The sequence below is a fragment of the Ruditapes philippinarum genome, unplaced genomic scaffold (assembly GCF_026571515.1).
Source record: "Ruditapes philippinarum isolate M1 unplaced genomic scaffold, ASM2657151v2 ctg325_1_1_1_1, whole genome shotgun sequence".
Classification (NCBI taxonomy): Eukaryota; Metazoa; Mollusca; class Bivalvia; order Venerida; family Veneridae; genus Ruditapes; species Ruditapes philippinarum.
The window spans coordinates 268,082-290,384 of record NW_026866329.1 but is presented as its reverse complement, the minus strand read 5'-3'; the positions used below and the strand labels follow the sequence as shown (position 1 = coordinate 290,384).

The following is a 22,303-nucleotide window of genomic DNA, read 5'->3' as shown; positions in this document are numbered from 1 at the left end:
CTGTTATTGTGAAATAATAGATAAATAAATAATATATACCGGCCATGATGTAACACCTAGCAAATTGTATCCTTGGTTTGTCGGCATCGAGTCAACAAGAACTCCATCACATATTGTAAGATTTGTTGTTATTAACCTCGATTGCATCGAAACTGTTTCTTGACAAGTGCTTCAACACAATTTGAGAAACAAGAACATCGCATTAGTGGGACAATTTACGTCGAATACAAAAGCAACACATTCTTTACACTTGGAACATGTTTTGTTTGTTGATTATTATGATAATGTATGTCGCCAATGACATTTATAAACATAAGTGCATGGTTATTTCATTTAACTTTAAATCTATATTGATACATCCTAAGTGACTAAGACCTAAATATGAGATACTTATATATGCTTATGGACAAGATAGTGATTCTGGTTTCTGAAGTTTACCTTCCGGATCACGGCAGTAAAATAAAAAATATGTATCCCTAAAAAAAGCCCAAAACGGTAAAATTGAAAATGTTGCAGGCTCAGTTTGATTGAGCCTGTTCAAGTGCAAACTACCCTGAACGCCCCCAGCACCGGCTGAAGCAGAATTCAATAAATGTATTTTAGCATGAAATGGTAATTTTTTAATTTAGACACATCCGCAGATGTGTTTATACGGCGGTAATGATGCAATCTTCAATGTGGCACTTTCGTGCCATTCCATGAAAAGCGGCGTATGGTCCCCAACCGTAATTGGAAACGAGAAAACAATTGGCGGAACTAAACAAAAATGGAATTTTAAAAGTGGGTCAGAGGTTATGAAGCCTGTATATCACAGATTAAACGTCAAAAGACAAAGTTGAAAAACAGGCAACATATCCTAAGGGTGATTCAATATTATTCAAGTAGGAATATTGGAACAACCCAACTAGAATATGCTAAATAGTTAAAACTAAAGATACTACTAACAACAATAATGTTGTGCTGAACGATCTTTTAGGATCGGAAATAAAACATTTCTGATTGAATGTACGGGGCGACTTTTTACAGCCTTCACATGGCACAAAGCCACTTTTAATTTACCAGAGCACATTTCTGCCATCGCATAAATTCTGGACAGGCTGTCAAGCAGTTAACCAGTACTAGATGTTTTTACTTTTTGCCTTGACCTGTTATTACTTTTGTGCATCCCAGAGTACAGGTCAGGTCAAGTGTTAATAACCTGCAGAGTCCGGGAATCGAACCCGGATTGCCCGATTTACAGTTCAACGTTCGTTCCACCAAGTGAGTTTACCGGATGGATTTTCGGATAAGGTATGTTTGTACATTTATATATAAAAGTAACTTTAAACAGCCATAATGTTTGTTTTTGAATGATTATGATCAAAGAAACGTACCCATAATATAATACCAGTACTTTAAATAGTTTAACAAAAATAAAAATTATATCCAATTAATTAATTTTCTTTTCTTTATAACCTCCCTTTACATAGCCCAATGGAGTTATGCAGTGAGCCAAATATCTATGCTCTGCACATTGTGCGTTTACAGGAAGACTTTCAAGACATGTTTATGTACATGTGATTTTAGTGCCTCCCCCACGCTCATGGGTAGAGCCATTTTGTTACACCAGGGTAATGCTCTTTATACGACCAAAAGATTTCGTCGCATATTGTACTGCATCTGGGCGTCCACCCATCCGTCTTTTGGCAGATTTCGTGTCCTGTCTGTATTTTTTTAAACCAGTGGAAGGACATTTAAATTGCTTGGCAGAAATTTTAACCATAATGAGAAAATGTGCAGACCACAGATTTTTGCTTCCTCGGGACAAGATCAAGGTCATACTGACTCAAAATCCTCATATAAGTGTACATATTATCGTGATTTTGCTACTATACACAAAGAAGAAAAAATCGGTGATAAACTGCCAATAACCACTGGTTAGGGACTACATGTATATGTGGCTGTTTATTTTCTCCCTCGTTAATAATTATTTTTAAGTCAACAATAATAACGCATTTTTACTGATATTTTCCGTTTGAAATATGTTTTCTTTTCATATAATGCTAGAATAATATCATAAGTTATATCCAGTATATATATCGTTTGGCCAGTTAAGTTCGACATAAGAGAAGGAGTTTTATCATTATAAATCAATATCTTTTACAGAACTGGTAATTCTATACAAATTCATTTCTTAATGGATCTCCAACCTAACAAACATAAAATTTTAATATATCACAGAGATTAACTTGGGTACTTAAAACAGAAAGGTATATAAAAGGTAATAAAGGAACCTTACTAAGACGTACTTTGACAGGCACATGTTTGTGCTATTCTCAGTCCGATTGAGTGAAAAGCGTTGCAACGCTTTTCAATTTTGGGTCATTTCTTTTTCAGAATTAGAATAATTATTTAGGAGATGCACATAAGTTGTTGGTTTAGACATACCTACATCTAATGGGGTAATAATCTCGAAAAATTATTTCCAGTCCTGTCATGTCAAAATAGCTCAGTGGAGTCCCCCTAATACATGCACAATCTTGTTACTATAATTTTTCAGAGTTAGTTTCTCTATAACTCATATTCATACGGCTTTACGAAGCTATCACATTAAAATCAAATTATTGTTTTATTCTCACCCATTAAAGTGTTTGCTTTCAAGCAAACTTGTATATGTACATTGCAGCCATTGTGTCCACATGACGTTGAGGGATCATGATAATGTATCGGTCTCAACATAACAAATATCATCGCCTGAAATACAAGTATATATATCATTTAAATTTACTATTTACTATTTAAAAAACTATTTAGAAACCTTCAAAATTTGAAAATATAGTCAGAGTTTTGAAAATAGTTAAAAACATGTATTAATATTTACATTAATCATCACTATGAATGAAAAGCATGAATGAAAATGAATAGTATGTTTTATGTTTTGGATATTCAATATAACTAATTGTTATCTTATTCTTGAGGCAGTGAATTATCTAATATGTTCACTACCAAGGCTGTTAATTTTAGTTTATACATATTTTATTTCAAACATTTTCACACAAACATTTATTACATACAATCATTAGTTACATAATATACAATGCTGAAAAAGGATTAGACTCAAAAGCATACAATGCTTATAGAGCTCTTTTCCTAACATGTTGATGTTAATTTTGATCTTATTTATTGAAATGGTGAGCATTACCCCTCTTGCTAGTTGTTGATGAACTGTTGGAACAAGTAAAGGAATGTTTGGAAAATATCTCCCCAAAGCTGCTTTATTCGTTAGGCTCAGTATATAGATATGTGTATTGAACAGTAAGCTGCTTATAGTTTTGTTATCACACTCTGCTTTAAATTCTAATGTCCTGAAATTATTAAATTGATATTGTTTAAATTATAAAATGACTGCTTTGTTTAATAGATGCATAGCCAATGCAATTAAAAACTGACTATGTATATAAAGTGTTATCTTTAGTAAATATATTCATAATTAATATGAATTGTTAATTATACAAATAATTAAAATAAATTGATAAACAAGTCATAAAAAGTTGTTTTTTTACTTAATCATTACGTATCATGAAATTGATGACTGAAAACAATTATATTCCATTAAATACAGTTTTGTTTTTGTTTTGTTTTGTCTTGGAGCACTAAGACAATTTAGGTCACATGGCGCCGAGCAGGAAAGATGACTGGCTAACCTCGAGTTTTGGCAAGCTTTAGCAACAATAGGTGCCAAAACAACTTCATATGCTGGAGCTAAGAGATGCATTGACTCCAGAAATTCTAACTCATTAGTTGCTTCTTACGATAACGCAACCCCTCAACCACAAGGGGGAAATATAGCTTTGTCTTAATATATGTGATCAAAATGTATTAGATTTATTCATTAGAGTTATTTATACTGAAAAACAATACAGTAAGAAAAAATGAATTGCATACCATTCCATATTAAAACGTAAAAGTTCAACATTCACCTCGTGTGCATCTAAACAAATTTCACGGAGAAAAAACTGTGATAAAAGCTGTCGTATGTACGGAGGAGTAAAATTCTCAGGTACGTGAAATCCAGGTTTAAGTTTATATGTTGAAACATCTTAAATATATATAAATTATACTTTACTAACAGCAGTGCAATTGCCAGTACATATAACTCTACTTTTAAAATTACAAATACACAAATATTTACTAGTTTTACACATGTGTCTTAACAGCCAACAGATGGTAATGCATTAAAAAGTATACTTTTTTATATCATGAGAGAATTGTCGTTTTTCGCTTCTAATATTGTAATTGATTACATCTTGCTTCAATTATGGCTCCAAGAATGGCTTAGGTTTATAAATAGTAGCATATTTGTCAAAATGCACGTATGTATAAAAAGAAAGAATTCATATTTCCTAGTTGCTGCAGAATGCTCTTGCAAAATACTTAAATACATTGTCTCTTGCATATTTTGACAGATGTCAATATTCATACTAGTAGAACATGTAATTTATACTTTATACTTATTGATTTTAAGGAATAATAGTTCGACCAACACGGCAAATGCTGCAGACTCTTTAATTCGCCGGTTCACTGGCATGTTTCACAATGATTTCAGAGAAGAGGCTGATAATAATAAACCGTTCATGACCCCGTTCGTTCCATTAGGCAAAATACGACATAAAATGTGTTTATTAAGATATAACATCCTCATAGCTTTTCAATAATTCAAAATTTGTGCATAATGTGCTTAATGTAAGGAATTTTTCAGATCTGTTTTAGATAACTTAAGTAATATTTTTAATTATCACATTGTATTTTGTTTCTCAGACATTATATGATGCATATTTCATTAAACTCGCCAAGAATGTGATAGTTTAAAATAAACGAGGTTAAATTTGTTTGAAAAGAGCTTGTCTGTTTTTGCTTACCATTTCTGCTACAAGACTGTAGTAAAGTTTGCCCGTTATTCTTTGTACAAATACTATATTGTTGATTACATTTCCTGCTACAGTCAGGACCATAGTACCCGTCTTGACACCATATCCGTATAGCGACATCTAGACTTTATACATAATGTAAAAATATACAAGAACACGTCTTTACGTATTCAGAATTAAAAATGGGAGTTTAAATGTACCAATAAAGATTACGATGGTAATTCAGCAGACTTAAAATACCGGGATGATCGATTTTTGGTGTATCAATATTACGTAAAATACTCATTGAAAATTATAGATACCAATCAAGAAAGGGGCGTCCGTGGTCGAGTAGTCGTTGACTTCAAACCACTTGCCGCTCACCGCTGAGTGTTCGAATCCCGACAGAGATTTTAGATTCTTTCAAGTGAGGAACCTATCCAGCTAGCTTCCGGAACGTCGATGGTTCTACTCAGGTGCCCGTTCGTGCCTGAAATAAAGCAGGGAAGAACACCTGAGGTCTTCCTCCACCAGTAATCCAGAAACGTCGCCATATGACCTATACTGTGTCGGTGTGACGTAAAACCCAATCAATCAAACAAACAAACACAACCAATCAAGAAAGATTTAAAAAGCGAATCCCTTGGGAACAGATTTCAATGATAAAATACATGTAACTCAAAAGATACGTTCATACTGCATGAGAATTAACAATTTTTTTTTCTGAAAACCAAGAAAAATTGTTATACCTGACATATCTTTTAAATGACAACACTTGGGGAAATGAACTTTCATAGTCGGTATCAGAACGTAAAGCAATAGTGGATGTAAAAGTATCAACAAGCTCGTTATTCTGACCATCTTTGTCCATAACATTTGCAACATATTCTAGAGAACTCTGTGTGAAGAAAAATATTTGTTTCATGATAATAAGGAACTGAATTAAATAAAACAAACGCAGAGATTATATCAGAATAGTAAAAAGAAAAAAAATATGAGTAAAATACCATACCGATTGCCAATGATCCCATGTTATAGAATGTATAACAGTGTTGTCAAAGGAAGTCCCGAACGAGGCTTTGTTGTTGAGAACACTTGTTGTTATATTTGGACCTATGCATCTTCCACTTCTGAAACTGTTAAAAGCATACATGTATGTTTTCACTAAATCAAATTATTGATTTCTCTCAGTTCATTGAACATGACAACATCTAAACTTTGATAGACAACTAGACATAATTATGATGTAAACGATAAACTTGCTTTACTTTTAACATGAACTTGATTTTATATCTCAACTAAACTAAAATGTTAAATAATCTTTTCTTTTTTGAAATCTCTAAATTTTTCTTGCACGATGAACAAAGACAAAAAGATGTACATAAAGTTAGTTCCCTATTCCTTATTCCTTATTCCTTTTTCGAATAATGAATAAGGAATCAGTTCCTTATTCCTTTTTCGAATAAGGAATAGGGAACTAGTTCCTGATTCCTTATTCAAATCTAAATAAGGAACAGCAGAATAAGTATTTATTTAAAAAAAAATTTATACCTCATTCAAATCACTGCATAAAGAATCTGCATAAATTATTTTGAAAAAAAAATCGAATAAGGTATAGGGAACCAGTTCCTTATTCCTTATTCAACTCCGAATAAGGAACAGAAGTAAATACGTAAAGAAAAGTCACCAGTTGCAATTATTTTTGATAAATCTGCATTAGAATTGCAAGGATCAATCATAAAAAATCATGAAATAAAGCATCTGCATAAAACTATTTTTGAAAAAATATGTTCAGGTTCATTCGACTCCGAATAAGGAACAGAAGAAAATACGTAAAGAAAGACACCAGTTGCAGTTATTTTTGATAAATCTGCATTAGAATTGCAAGAATCAATCATTAAAATCATGAAATAAAGCATTTACATAATTTCTTTTTGAAAAAAATGTTAAAGTCGAATATGGAATAGGGAACCAGTTCCTTATTCCTTATTCAACTCCGAATAAGGAACAGAAGGAAATACGTAAAGAATGACACCAGTTGCAGTTATTTTTGATAAATATGCATAAGAATTGCAAGAATCAATCATTAGAATCATGAAATAAAGCATCTACATAATTTTTTTTGGAAAAAAATGTTAAAGTCGAATAAGGAATAGGGAACCAGTTCCTTATTCTTTATTCAACTCCGAATAAGGAACAGAAGGAAATACGTAAAGAAAGACACCAGTTGCAGTTATTTTTGATAAATATGCATTAGAATTGCAAGGATCAATCATAAAAATCATGAAATAAAGCATCTGCATAAAAATATTTTGGAAAAAAATATTGTTCAGGTTCATTCGACTCCGAATAAGGAACAGAAGTAATTACGTAAAGAAAGACAGCAGTTGCAGTTATTTGTGATAAATCTGCATAACAATTGCAAGGATCAATCATTAAAATCATGAAATAAAGCATCTACATAATTTCTTTTTGAAAAAAATGTTAAAGTCGAATATGGAATAGGGAACCAGTTCCTTATTCCTTATTCAACTCCGAATAAGGAACAGAAGGAAATACGTAAAGAATGACACCAGTTGCAGTTATTTTTGATAAATCTGCATAAGAATTGCAAGAATCAATCATTAGAATCATGAAATAAAGCATCTACATAATTTTTTTTGGAAAAAAATGTTAAAGTCGAATAAGGAATAGGGAACCAGTTCCTGATTTCTTATTCAACTCCGAATAAGGAACAGAAGAAAATATGTAAAGAAAGACAGCAGTTGCAGTTATTTTTGATCAATCTGCATAAGGATGGCAAGGATCAATCATTAAAATCATGAAATAAAGCATCTTCATAATTTAAAAAAAATGTTAAAGTCGAATAAGGAATAGGGAACCAGTTCCTTATTCCTTATTCAAATCCGAATAAGGAACTGAAGAAAATACGTAAAGAAAGACACCAGTTGAAGTTATTTTAGATAAATCTGCATAAGAATTGCAAGGATCAATCATTAAAATCATGAAATAAAGGAATAACATAATTTCTTTTTGAACAAAATGTTAAAGTCGAATAAGGAATAGGGAACCAGTTCCTTATTCCTTATTCAACTCCGAATAAGGAACAGAAGGAAATACGTAAAGAAAGACAGCAGTTACAGTTATTTTTGATAAATCTGCATACGAATTGCAAGGATCAATCATTAAAATCATGAAATAATGCATCTACATAATTTTTTTTGAAAAAAATGTTAAAATCGAATAAGGAATAGGGAACCAGTTCCTTATTCCTTATTCAACTCCGAATAAGGAACAGAAGTAATTACGTAAAGAAAGACAGCAGTTGCATTTATTTTTGATAAATATGCATAAGAATTGCAAGAATCAATCATTCAAACCATGAAATAAAGCATCTACAAAAAAAAAATTGAAAAAAATGTTAAAGTCGAATATGGAATAGGGAACCAGTTCCTTATTCCTTATTCAACTGCGAATAAGGAACAGAAGGAATTACGTAAAGAAAGACACCAGTTGCAGTTATTTTTGGTAAATCTGCATTAGAATTGCAAGGATCAATCATAAAAATCATGAAATAAAGCATAAGCATAAAAATATTTTGGAAAAAAAAAGGTCAGGTTCATTCGACTCCGAATAAGGAACAGAAGTAATTACGTAAAGAAAGACAGCAGTTGCAATTATTATTGATAAATCTGCATTAGTTGCAGTTATATTTTTAGAAATGCAACTGGGGTCTTTCTTTACGTATTTCCTTCTGTTCCTTATTCGGAATTGAATAAGGAATAAAGAACTGGTTCCCTATTCCTTATTCGACTTTAACATTTTTTTCAAAAAAAAAAATTATGTAGATGCTTTATTTCATGATTTTAATGATTGATCCATGTATTTCTAATGCAGATTTATCAAAAATAATTGCAACTGCTGTTTTTCTTTACGTAATTACTTCTGTTCCTTATTCGGAGTCGAATGAACCTGAACATTTTGTTTCCAAAATATTTTTATGCTTATGCTTTATTTCATGATTTTTATGATTGATCCTTGCAATTCTAAGGCAGATTTATCAAAAATAACTGCAACTGGTGTCTTTCTTTACGTATTTCCTTCTGTTCCTAATTCGGAGTTGAATAAGGAATAAGGAACTGGTTCCCTATTCCTTATTCGACTTTAACATTTTTTTTTTCAAAAAAAATTATGTTGATGCTTTATGTCATGATTTTAATGATTGATTCTTGCATTTCTTATGCATATTTATCAAAAATAAATGCAACTGCTGTCTTTCTTTACGTATTTCCTTCTGTTCCTTATTCGGAGTTCAATAAGGAATAAGGAACTGGTTCCCTATTCCTTATTAGACTTTAACATTTCTTTCAAATATAATTATGTAAATGCTTTATTTCATGATTTTAATGATTGATCCTTGCAATTCTTATGCAGATTTATTTTTGATAAATATGCATAAGAATTGCAAGAATCAATCATTCAAACCATGAAATAAAGCATCTACAAAAAAAAAATTGAAAAAAATGTTAAAGTCGAATATGGAATAGGGAACCAGTTCCTTATTCCTTATTCAACTGCGAATAAGGAACAGAAGGAATTACGTAAAGAAAGACACCAGTTGCAGTTATTTTTGGTAAATCTGCATTAGAATTGCAAGGATCAATCATAAAAATCATGAAATAAAGCATAAGCATAAAAATATTTTGGAAAAAAAAAGGTCAGGTTCATTCGACTCCGAATAAGGAACAGAAGTAATTACGTAAAGAAAGACAGCAGTTGCAATTATTATTGATAAATCTGCATTAGTTGCAGTTATATTTTTAGAAATGCAACTGGGGTCTTTCTTTACGTATTTCCTTCTGTTCCTTATTCGGAATTGAATAAGGAATAAAGAACTGGTTCCCTATTCCTTATTCGACTTTAACATTTTTTTCAAAAAAAAAATTATGTAGATGCTTTATTTCATGATTTTAATGATTGATCCATGTATTTCTAATGCAGATTTATCAAAAATAATTGCAACTGCTGTTTTTCTTTACGTAATTACTTCTGTTCCTTATTCGGAGTCGAATGAACCTGAACATTTTGTTTCCAAAATATTTTTATGCTTATGCTTTATTTCATGATTTTTATGATTGATCCTTGCAATTCTAAGGCAGATTTATCAAAAATAACTGCAACTGGTGTCTTTCTTTACGTATTTCCTTCTGTTCCTAATTCGGAGTTGAATAAGGAATAAGGAACTGGTTCCCTATTCCTTATTCGACTTTAACATTTTTTTTTTCAAAAAAAATTATGTTGATGCTTTATGTCATGATTTTAATGATTGATTCTTGCATTTCTTATGCATATTTATCAAAAATAAATGCAACTGCTGTCTTTCTTTACGTATTTCCTTCTGTTCCTTATTCGGAGTTCAATAAGGAATAAGGAACTGGTTCCCTATTCCTTATTAGACTTTAACATTTCTTTCAAATATAATTATGTAAATGCTTTATTTCATGATTTTAATGATTGATCCTTGCAATTCTTATGCAGATTTATCAAAAATAACTGCAACTGGTGTCTTGCTTCACGTATTTCCTTCTGTTCCTTATTCGGAGTTGAATAAGGAATAGGGAACTGGTTCCCTATTCCTTATTCGACTTTAACATTTTTTTCAAAAATATTTTTATGCAGATGCTTTATTTCATGATTTTTATTATTGATCCTTGCAATTCTAATACAGATTCATTTCATCAAAAATAATTGCAACTGGTGTCTTTCTTTACGTATTTTCTTCTGTTCCTTATTCGAAGTTGAATAAGGAATAAGGAACTGGTTCCCTATTCCTTATTCGACTTTTAACATTTTTTTCAAAATAATTCATGCAGATTCTTTATGCAATGATTTGAATGAGGTATAAATTTTATTTTAAATAAACACTAATTCTGTTGTTCCTTATTTAGATTTGAATAAGGAATCAGGAACTAGTTCCCTATTCCTTATTCGAAAAAGGAATAAGGAACTGATTCCTTATTCGAAAAAAGAATAAGGAATAGGGAAATAACTTTATGTACATGACAAAAAGGCATATTTGTTTTTGACACAATATTTCAAATTAATTAGTTTGTTTATTCTAAAGAAATGGTAGAAGTCTTACCCGCCAATGCAAAACACATAGATAGAGTCACAAGTATCAGTTGTGCTACATGTAGGGATAGTCCCTCTATCACAACATTTTCTTTGTGAATTTATGTCCATACCATGGAATGATGTCCCCAGTGGATTGTCATATTGTAAAATTTGTACTTGGATATTTACGTGACCATCCGCATTTATTGCCTACAAGTAAACATGAAATGACTATAAAGTAATTTTAAAAACATATTGTTATTATAAAGGTTCCAATAAAATATTGATTGATAAGATAATTTTGTATCCGATTATAATTGTCTTACGTTTTATTATTAGACATGTAATTTATATATAGCGTTTGAACTTTTATTGTCATTGAGAGGTTCGTGTTCATGAATGTCTGTGTAACTTAGCTGTCAGTTTGTTCTTTCATCGCTAACTGGTTTTAAGATTATCTTTATTCTAAAAACACATTCATTTTCTTTACCTGAACAAGTTGTAAAAGTAAAAATCCTTTTAATATGAAGTTTTTTGCCATTCTATCATCCTTTGTCGGTGAAAGTTGGAAATTACCTTTTAAACATTTGATTGTGCATACAACATGTATTCAACTGCGCTGTTAAAAATATCAAATTGTGATGATAATTGAGATAAAAATTGATAACTGAATTAGATTGTAAAGAGCTGATATAACCGAAACACCTTAAAACATTTTAATAGGTTTTGCACTCACCGACAGAAAAATACTCTTTTTCATGTAGAGGCTGTTTAATATGAACCGCGTCATGACAAAACAGCATGGATCCTGATCAGACTACGCGGAGGCTCAGGCTGGTCTGGATCCATGCTGGTCGCAAACGCACCATGTTGGTTTTGTCGTGACGCGGCTCATATTATTATGTTTGTATCGAAATACCATGAATCGTAAATGAAATGCCTTATTTCAGACAGATAAAGCTAAGGATGGGCAATGTGTTGGTAAAACCAGCATTTAATTATTTCATATCATAATATAATATAGACAATCCGTAACAAATATTCCTGGTTGTATTTTGACAACAATATAATGTCGAAGGATGATAGGGTGTAAAGATTACATTATATAACTCTTGGGTAAGTATGTATCGGTCTGAATTTATCAACATGACAATCAGATTTCATGCAATAACAACACAATACCGAGTCTATCTGTCTTGGAATTTTTCTCTTCATATCGCCTTCCAGTGTAAGTGACGAAGCTATCATGTTTAAGAATTTATAGTTACGCAGAATTGGTTTGTTAGGGTTTATATAATGTATGACTGAATATATACATAATGAACTTAACAATTGACATTTCAATTATAAATAAACGCAGATTTATATTTGATCAACTTTTGCAAGTATCAACTCAAACAATCGACAAATGTATCTACATAACTAACATAGAATACGATAAAATTAAGATTAAATTTTAAATTTCGAATTGTATATTGACCTTATTTGAACTGCACATATTATGCATGTAAATTGACACTAAACGCACGTTTTCTCAGATTGATACATTATCAAGTTTATCAAAGTTCCATACACATATCATTCAACGATTGTTTTTTGTGTACACAAAATGTACAACAATTGTTCTGTTATGCTCAAATGTTCTGTTATTTCAAATATCTATTTCAAGAAATTAACTTTATTTTGCTACACACTTTAAAAAGGCGAAAAATTCATCATTTTACAAAGAGTTTTAAATATATATCAAATAATCAAATCAGCTGTAACGTATTGGTGAATATATCATCAATGTAATAACACTTACTTAAAATTAGAATATTTAACTTTATGTAGGAAATCAAAAATGTTTCACAGATGACGTAATAATATTAAAATCTCTAAAACAATCAGTCGTTAGTATAGGCCTCCTTAAATATTACATAGGTATTATACAATCTTTATAGTTATCAAATATTTTTCGTCACAACACTTATATTATGTATGCATGGCTAAATAGATACAAAACATCTATATTTAGCCATTATCTCGCATACATTGATCCCAGTGAACGCTGATTCCTTCTTTGGGAGAAGCCAAACTCTCTCCGTGACAATTGATTTCAATGAGTGTAGGACAAAAGCCCTCCCGGACAAAAGCCTTCTCGTCCAAAAATGACAAGGCGGACAATGGCCCTCCCGTGAAAATGACAGGGTGGTCAAAAGCCCTCTCATGAAAAGGACAGGGCGGACAAAAGTCCTCTCGTGAAAATGACCGGACGGACAAAACCTCTCCCGTAAAAATTCATGTAATAGGGCGGACAAAAGCCCTCCCAAAGCAATACATATATCTACTTTGAATAGTTTTTTTTCTCTTCAATGCACTCAACATATTACAATTGTAATCATAAATATTTTGTTTTTCATTTGCATTTGCGTGTTTGAATGAGTATAAGGCATCTGAATAATAAGTGCTAAAATCTTTAAGTGCATATTTATTCACGTAAATATGAAAGGATTGTTCCCATTAGAAGTTAAGATTAATAGAGTAATACATGATGAAAAAAGTTAAAATTAAATGTAATTAAAAGTCCAAGACATTTATAATGTAACGTTTAAAATGTGACTTTGTTTTATAACAACTTTCGTGTTACCTCGTTAAACTTTTCAGAAAAGAATATTCTTAATGATAGGTGATTTTAGCTCATACACATACTTAGGCCAATTGAAAACAACTACAAATATATGTGTTACAACTTACAATATTAATACATTGTATGTTAATTGCATTGAAAAATAGCAGCTATTTTACATACATATTTATTTTTGTTACAGGAGGGCATTTGTCCGCCTTGTTAATTTCCCGGGAGAGCTTTTGTCCGCCCGGTCATTTTCACGGGAGGACTTTTGTCCACCCTGTCATTTTCTTGGGAGGGCTTTTGTCCGCCCTGTCATTTTCACGGGAACGCTTTTGTCCGCCTTGTCATTTTTGGACGGGAGGGCTTTTGTCCGTTTCCCGATCTGAGTGTCCGTATCCCGATCTCAATCATGAAATGTAATGGTTATGGAAGCTTGAATATGTGATCATGTTAGACATGACGTGTTTTATCATTGTTTTGATGAAGTAAAATATAGTCTTGACAACATCTGTATCCGGGCATGTCGACATGACTTTTATAAAAGATGACGGGGACCATTGAAAAGGCCTAATTATCCCCCGCCGATGGAATCGGGAGGGGGATATTGTTTTGGCGTTGCCCGTCTGTCCGTCCTTCCGTCCGTCCGTCCGAATTTGGTTTCCAGACTAGTTCTCTGCTACTACTGGCTGGAATTCAACGAAACTTTATGGGAATCATCAATATCAAGAGGAGATGCGCATATCGTCAGCTTGTTCCGGTCAGACACTTTAACTCAGAGTTATGGCCCTTGATTAGTTATGCAGTATGCAAATAGAGGAAAAATCTTTTCCGCGCTACTTCTCTGCTACTACTGGTTAGAATTCAACGAAACCTAATGGGAACCTTCAATGCCAAGAAGAGATGCGCATATCGTCGCCTTGTTCCGGTCAGACACTTTAACTCAGAGTTATGGCCCTTGATTAGTTATGCAGTATGCATATAGAGTAAAAATCGTTTCCGCGCTACTTTTCTGCTACTACTGGCTGGAATTCAACCAAACTTTTTGGGAACCTTCAATACCAAGAGTAGATGCGCATATCGTCGCCTTGTTCCGGTCAGACACTTTTACTCAGAGTTATGGCCCTTGATAAATTATGCAATATGCATTTAGAACAATATTCGTTTCCGCGCAACTTCTCTGCAACTACTGGCTGGAATTCAATGAAACTTTATGGGAACCTTCAATACCAAAAGGAGATGCGCATATCATCGCCTTGTTCCGGTCAGACACTTTAACTAGGAGTTATGGCCCTTGATTAGTTTTGCGGTATACATACAGAACAATATTCGTTTCTGCGCTACTTCTCTGCAACTACTGGCTGGAATTCAACAAAAGTTTATGGGAATCATCAATATCAAGAGGATATGCCATATAGTTGGCGTGTTCTGGTCAGACACTTTACATCAGAGTTATGGCCCTTGAAGTAATAATTGTTTCCGCGCAACTTCTCTGCAACTACTGGCTTGAATTCAATTAAACTTTATGGGAAACATTAATACCAAGAGGAGATGTGTCACTGTATCATATAACGAGGGTAAGATGTCAATGTCAGATCTAGTGACAACACAAACATGTCACTGTATCATTTAACAAGGGTAAGATGTCAATGTCAGATCTAGTAATAACACAAACATGTCACTGTATCATTTAACAAGGGTAAGATGTCAATGTCAGATCTAGTGACAACACAAACATGTCACTGTATCATTTAACGAGGGTAAGATGTCAATGTCAGATCTAGTGACAACACAAACATGTCACTGTATCATTTAACAAGGGTAAGATGTCAATGTCAGATCTAGTGACAACACAAACATGTCACTGTATCATTTAACGAGGGTAAGATGTCAATGTCAAATCTAGTGACAACATAAACATGTCACTGTCTCATTTAACAAAAGTAAGATGTCAATGCCAGATCTAGTGACAACACAAACATGTCACTGTATCATTTAACGAGGGTAAGATGTCAATGTCAGATCTAGTGACAACACAAACATGTCACTGTATCATTTAACGAGGGTAAGATGTCAATGTCAGATCTAGTGACAACACAAACATGTCACTGTCTCATTTAACGAGGGTAAGATGTCAATGTCAGATCTAGTGACAATACAAACATGTCACTGTATCATTTAACGAGGGTAAGATGTCAATGTCAGATCTAGTGACAACACAAACATGTCACTGTATCATTTAACGAGGGTAAGATGTCAATGTCAAATCTAGTGACAACATAAACATGTCACTGTCTCATTTAACAAAAGTAAGATGTCAATGCCAGCTCTAGATCTAAGGCAAACAGGTCACTGTCCCATTCAACGGAGTAATATGTCACGTAACCGTCTCATTGAACAAGTCTAAGATGTCAATGTCAGGTCTAGGGATAAAAGAACTTACTTGTATCACTCTCTTATTAAATAACATGTATTTATATTTCATGATGGTTATCCGATATTCATTCCTGTGCAGTTTGGTCAAAATCTGCAGTGGTTTAGGAAGAAATATTGTTTGAAGAAATTGTGGCAGTCCACAGACATTATGCTTACAAAAATATGGAAGGTTTTATGTCTAGATCTGGCATGAGCACTTTGTGATATGGTAAAAATATTTCATTGTACAAAATTGGGATGTACATATGGTAATGAGTAGGATAACATTATAGTCGAGCTAAGAAAAAGAGATACTTATAAGTTTGAAATTTTATTTCCTTTATTCATATCAGGAGTACAAGAGAAAGCGTTTAGTATTCCTAAAATAGTGTACAGTGTATAATTAAAATCATAACTATATAAAAATCAATAGCTTCTTGCTGCCACAAAGTTTTTTTAATGCTCAAAAAATAATAATAATAAAATGCACCAATATTTAAATAAAATATAGAAATAAAACAAGTATATGTACTATACAAATGGTAAGAGATCAAGTTCTATAATAATCTATGATCATGGAATAGAACACAGCACATAAAAAACAAAATACCCCTCATTAGAAAAACAAGCGAGAATACTTTAAGATTGTTTAGAGACATTATTATTTCTAATATGAGCTCTGCTGCACATCTTGGTCAGAGGATAAAATCAATTCTAGGGTCTTTCTTACAGTACACAGTTTTAATTACAATTATAGTCCTGATTCTAATTAATCCAAGTATCGGTTTTAATGACAATTAAAGCCCTGACTATGATTAATCCAAGTATAGGCTTTAATTACAATTATAGCCCTGACTATAATTAATCCAAGTATCGGTTTTAATGACAATTAAAGCCCTGACTATGATTAATACAAATATCGACTTTAATTACAATTATAGCCCTGACGTATCGGCTTTACATGTAATTACCATTATAGCCCTGACTATAATAAATTCAAGTATAGGCTTTAATTACAATTATAGCCCTGACTATAATTAATCCAAGTATCGGCTTTACATGTAATTACAATTATAGCCCTGTCTATAATTAATCCAAGTATCAATTTTAATTACAATTATAGTCGTGACTATAATTAATCTAAGTATCGGCTTTAATTACAATCAAGTCCTGACGATAATTAATCTAAGTATCGGCTTTTATTACAATTATAGCCCTGGCTATAATTAATCCAAATATAAACATTAATTACAATTATAGTCCTGACTATGATTAATCCAAGTATCGGCTTTAATTACAATTATAGCCCTGACTATGATTAATCCAAGTATCGGGCTTTAATTCAATTATGTCCTGACTATAATAAAATCCAAGTATCGGCTTTAATTACCAATTTTATAGCCCTGACTATGATATTTCCCAAGGGTATTCGGGCTTTAATTTACAATTATAGCCCTGACTAATAATTTTAATCCAAATATCGACATTAATTACCATTATTAGTCTTTGGGACTATAATAAATCCAAGTATTCGGCTTTAATTTGTACAATTATCTAGCCCTACTTATAATTAATCCCAAGTATAGGCTTTAATTACAATTAAGCCCTGGATTAATTTAATCCAAGTATCGTTTTTAATTTGGACAATTAAAGCCCGACGATTAATACAAATTTACGACTTGTAATTACAATTTTATGTAGCCCTGACCTTTCGGCTTTTTACATTGTTAATTCCATTATACCCTGACGTAATTTAAAATTCAAATAGGCTTTAATTTACAATTATAGCCCTGACTATTAATTAAATCCAAGTTATGCTTTACATGTATTACAATTTATAGTCCCGTCTATAATTAAAATCCAAATTAAGTAATTTTTAATTTTAAATTATAGGGTCGTGACTATAATTAATCTTAAAGTATCGGGCTTTAATTACCAAATTCAAGTCCCTGACGATAATTAATCTAAAGTTTCGGCTTTTATTACAATTAAATAGCCCTGGCTATAATTAATCCAAAAATATAAACATTTAATTACATTTAGTCCGGACTAGATTTAATCCAAGTATCGGTTAATTACAATTATAGCCCTGGACCTATGATTAATGTCCAAAAGTATTCGGGCTTTAAAATTACATTATAGTCCTGACTTAATAAAGTCCAAGTATGTCGGCTTTTATTACAATTTAGCCCTGACTATGATATTTCCAAGTACGGCTTTTAATTACAATTATACCCTGAACTATAATTAATCCAAATATCGAGACATTAATTACAATTATTAGTCCTGACTATAATAAAATCCAAGTTACGGCTTTAAATTACAATTTAGCCCGACTATGATTAATCAAGGTATCGGCTTTAAAATACAATTATAGCCCTTTATGATTTAATCAAATAGAAGAAATTACAGGGTCCCTAAAAAGTATCGGCTTTATTACATTTATTAGCCCTCATGACTATGATTAAATCCCAAAAGTTATTGACTTTAATTTTCAGTTATAGCCCTGACTTATGATAAATACAAGGGTATCGCCTTTAATTACAATTATAGGGGATACGGAAAAAAGACCCCCCCCCCGGACGAAAGGCCCCCCCCCCCAAATTAAAAATTTGACAAGGTGGACAAAAAGCCCCCCCCCCATGAAATTTTTACCGTAGGACAAACCCCCATTCAAAATACAAGTAGGACAAAAGCCCCCCCCCCCAGTCCATTCAAACAATTTGGTATTGAGACATTCGTCAGTTTAAATCCGGAACTTGATTGGGTGAAATGGGCAAGGTCAAAATCGGTTTTATGTTTAATTTTACAAATTTAATTAGCAATTGTTTTTAAAAGAAATTTACATTAAGATTTAAAAATAAAATTACAAAGGGTTCTAATTTGCTTTATTGTGTAATTTCGATATATAATTATTTGATTTGATATGAATGTTTTTATGTTTATTTATTATTATTGTGCAGTACCAAATTGTAAATGAATATTTTCAGATAATCGCTTATCAACGTTAAAGAAAATAAAAAGAAGAAAGGGCATTTACTTGTTTCTAGATTTATTTGAAGTATAACCCCAAGTTCCCCGAACACTGGGGCGTTGTGAAAAAAGATAGTAATCAGGCCTGGTCCTATAATAAACCTTAGGGGGCTTTTGCTTGATGGACTTGGGGGCTTTTTGCTTGATGGACTTGGGGGGTTTTGCTTGATGAAACTTGGGGGGGCTTTTGCTTTGATGGACTTGGGGGGGGGGCACTTTTGTTCTCTACCTGTTTTTTAAAGGAGGGGGCCTTTTGTCCCCTATGTGTAAATTTAATGGGGGGCTTTTGTACCCTTGTCATTTTTAAATGGGGGGGGTTTTTCGTCCGGGGGGGGGGGGGGCTTTTTTATTTGTCCCCACATTCCAATTTTTTTTTTAAAGGCCCCTTGACTAAGAATGAAACAACGCAAAGTATCAGTTCAGGGGATAGTTCTCATTTTAAAACTTGTCGTATCTTAGGCCCTCCATTTAAAAATTATTTTTGGGACCTCTTTAAAAAGATTTTAATAGCTTATTTCATACCAGATTCTAAAGATCATTCCAATAAACTTTCAATAAATATCAGTGCAATAAGGTTTGAAAAGGAGATGTCATTTAAATCTTAGTTGTTTTTTTCTGATGGTCATTTTGACTGAACAAGAATCGTCCAGCAGATGAAATACTTTAGCAATTTTTTAACAGTACCACTCAAAGATCATGCCTCACCAATTAAATGGAGTATGTAAAATGTTTCATGAGAAGGTATCATCTAAAATCATTTTTGCTGGTACAGTATGATCGGAACAATATTCGATATATCTTCCTATTGTATTTTCAAACATGAATTTAATCAAGACTTATGTCTTAATGTTATAAATACGAATAAATTCAGAATAGGTTTAACAAAATTTAGACTGCCAGCACATAATCTTGCCATTGAAACAGATAGACATTCAAGGGAACGGATTTTCTTTGTACCATGGAACTGTAATTGAAAATGAGTTTATTTTCCTTTATATGTTCAAATTTTAATAAATTAAGGAAAAACAATATCTAAAACCATATTTTTTAGGGTGGCCCCACTATTAAAAAAAATTCAAAATTACTAATGACAAGTAGAAAGTTTCCAAAGAAATTTAATAATTTTCAAAAACTATCTTTTACTTTGCCATGTTCAAAAAAAGAGAGTTACACAATATATAGAATTTAATAAACTGAAAATATGTAACTTTTAAGAGGTTAATTTATTGTTCATTTGTTTCAGTACTAAATTTGTTGTTTTGTGTACCATTCTCCTGAAAATTTGTTAAATTATTGTTTACAATGTTTGTAAACTTTTATCCCTTTTCATATGTAATTTGAAAAACTATATTGGCTATATGTATGATTCATGCTATTTTATGCCAATAAAGATGTATGTCATGTTATGTTATTACCCTCTATTTCTAAGAGAGACAAAGTTGTTTATAATGTAACCCCCCTTAAACCCTGGGATGAATTTTTCTTACATAGACTTGTCTGACTTCCATTTTTGGAAAAACTGTTTCTTATTCAATTTATGGGATATTAAAGGGATGGAACTGTTTAAAAGTTGATTAGCCGAAGGATAAAAAGCTTTGGTCAAGAAACTGCCATGGGATTGTGCATGCTGGGGGGCCTGGGCCCTTTTACTGGCTGCTAACAGGGCTGGTTATTTCAGTTTCAAGCAGGGTAAATGTTTAAATTACCATTTAAATTATATTGGACAGGTTAAATGCCCAGTATTTAAAACAGATAGGATTATAGGGCCCCAAATTATTAACATTTAAACAGGGCTTATATAACCTGAGCATGAAACCCCGGGTTTAAATAAAGAAAAAAACAAGGGGTTTTAAAAAATAGGGGCCTTTAAAAAACCTTTTTCAAAAAAATTTTAATAATGCATGATTTTTTTTGGGAAAAAAACCCCTGGGGGTTACAAAGTATAAAAAAACATTGAAAATTTTCCAATTTTATACCCAAAAAGTTGGCCCCGGCTTTAAAAATGTTTTTATAATTGTTTTTCCCTTTTCCTAAAAATTTAAACCAAAATTAGGTATTTAAAGGGTATAAAAAAAAACCCCCGAAATTTTTCGGGAATGGAAAGAAAATTTTGGGGCCCAATTTGCCTTTTTTTAAAAAAACTTCCCCAAATAAAACCCCCTTTCTTTTGGGATGTTTTCCCCCCTTTCTTTTATCTTTTGAAAACCGGGCCCAATAAATAAAAACAGTTCTCCTTCGATGCCGCCGAATTGGGGAACACCCACTAAAATTACCCACTCTTCTCTCCTCACGAATTACAATGCCCCTTTTCTGTGTAGCTTGTAATAAAAAATTTTACTGTCAAACATTTTCTTCTGAATGTCCTGATTTTTCACAGGCCCCCGTAATAAGATTGTATTGTGTTAAATTCACTCAAAAGAACTCTTTAACAATTCCGTCAAAAAAAACATCATTGATCTATTTCAATGAAATAAATTTGTTTTCTATTGATCAAATTGACTATTATTTATTCGTCATTTACAAAGTTTACATAACAATTTAAGCCTGTTATTAGCATTCGGTAACGATATGGCCAGTTACGTGTTGACGTGCCGTAAAAAACAAACAAACAAAAAAACTTGAATGTTGTAATCCAACCCTTGATATGCTTAAAACTTATGAAATTTTTCTGGTTTTTAAAATAATACAAATTAAAAAGGGGCCGTTTATTTGGGGGGGGGGGACCCCAAACTATTTATTTGTCAGTTTAAAAAAAAAAGGGCGGTTGCCCCAAAACCCCATTTTAAAAACCAAATTTTTCTGTGCAATGAAAAAAAGCGTATTTCAGAATTATAATGATTTCCCAACACTTTTTAAAATAAAAAATCCCGCAAAGGGCCCTTTGCCCTTATTTTAGGGGCAAAACCCACATCAGCGGAAAACAAAATTATCAAAAGGGAAATTTTTGGGAATTTTTCCAAATTTAAAACCACAAAAAACTCTGGGGAACTTTGGAAAAATTTCCAAAAAAGAAAAAATTTTTTATTTGGGGGTTTTATTTTTTTGAAAAACTTTCCTTTAAAATTTAGAAAATTAAAGTAGAAAAACGAAGGGGAGTTTAAACAATAAAAAAATTTCCCAGGTGAACGAATGAGAAAGTAATTTGGAATTTTTACTAAAATCTACCAGATTTTAAGCAAGAGGCGATGGATACAATATGTAAGGCAAGATTAATCATTAATTTTAATAGTTTAAATAGCTTTTA

General features: G+C 32.0%; 2 protein-coding genes across 2 annotated transcripts in view; both read right to left on the bottom strand.

Moving 5' to 3' along the window:
* LOC132732160 (uncharacterized) overlaps positions 1 to 22,303 on the bottom strand; it is a gene marked incomplete at its 3' end in the record, with an annotated part of 63,234 nt that overhangs the window by 6,378 nt on the left and 34,553 nt on the right. The window contains exon 9 of the mRNA XM_060718529.1: positions 40 to 169. Coding sequence (XP_060574512.1) covers positions 40 to 169 — 130 coding nt within the window. The remainder of the gene's footprint in view (positions 1 to 39; positions 170 to 22,303) is intronic.
* LOC132732163 (uncharacterized) lies at positions 2,475 to 11,622 on the bottom strand. The gene is made up of 8 exons (XM_060718531.1): positions 11,491 to 11,622; positions 11,029 to 11,210; positions 5,899 to 6,022; positions 5,636 to 5,784; positions 4,899 to 5,032; positions 3,925 to 4,078; positions 3,182 to 3,344; positions 2,475 to 2,733 (listed from the first exon to the last, which is right to left on the bottom strand). The coding sequence occupies exons 1-8, from the start codon at positions 11,539 to 11,541 to the stop codon at positions 2,596 to 2,598; spliced, it is 1,095 nt and encodes a 364-aa protein (XP_060574514.1). The 5' UTR covers positions 11,542 to 11,622; the 3' UTR covers positions 2,475 to 2,595.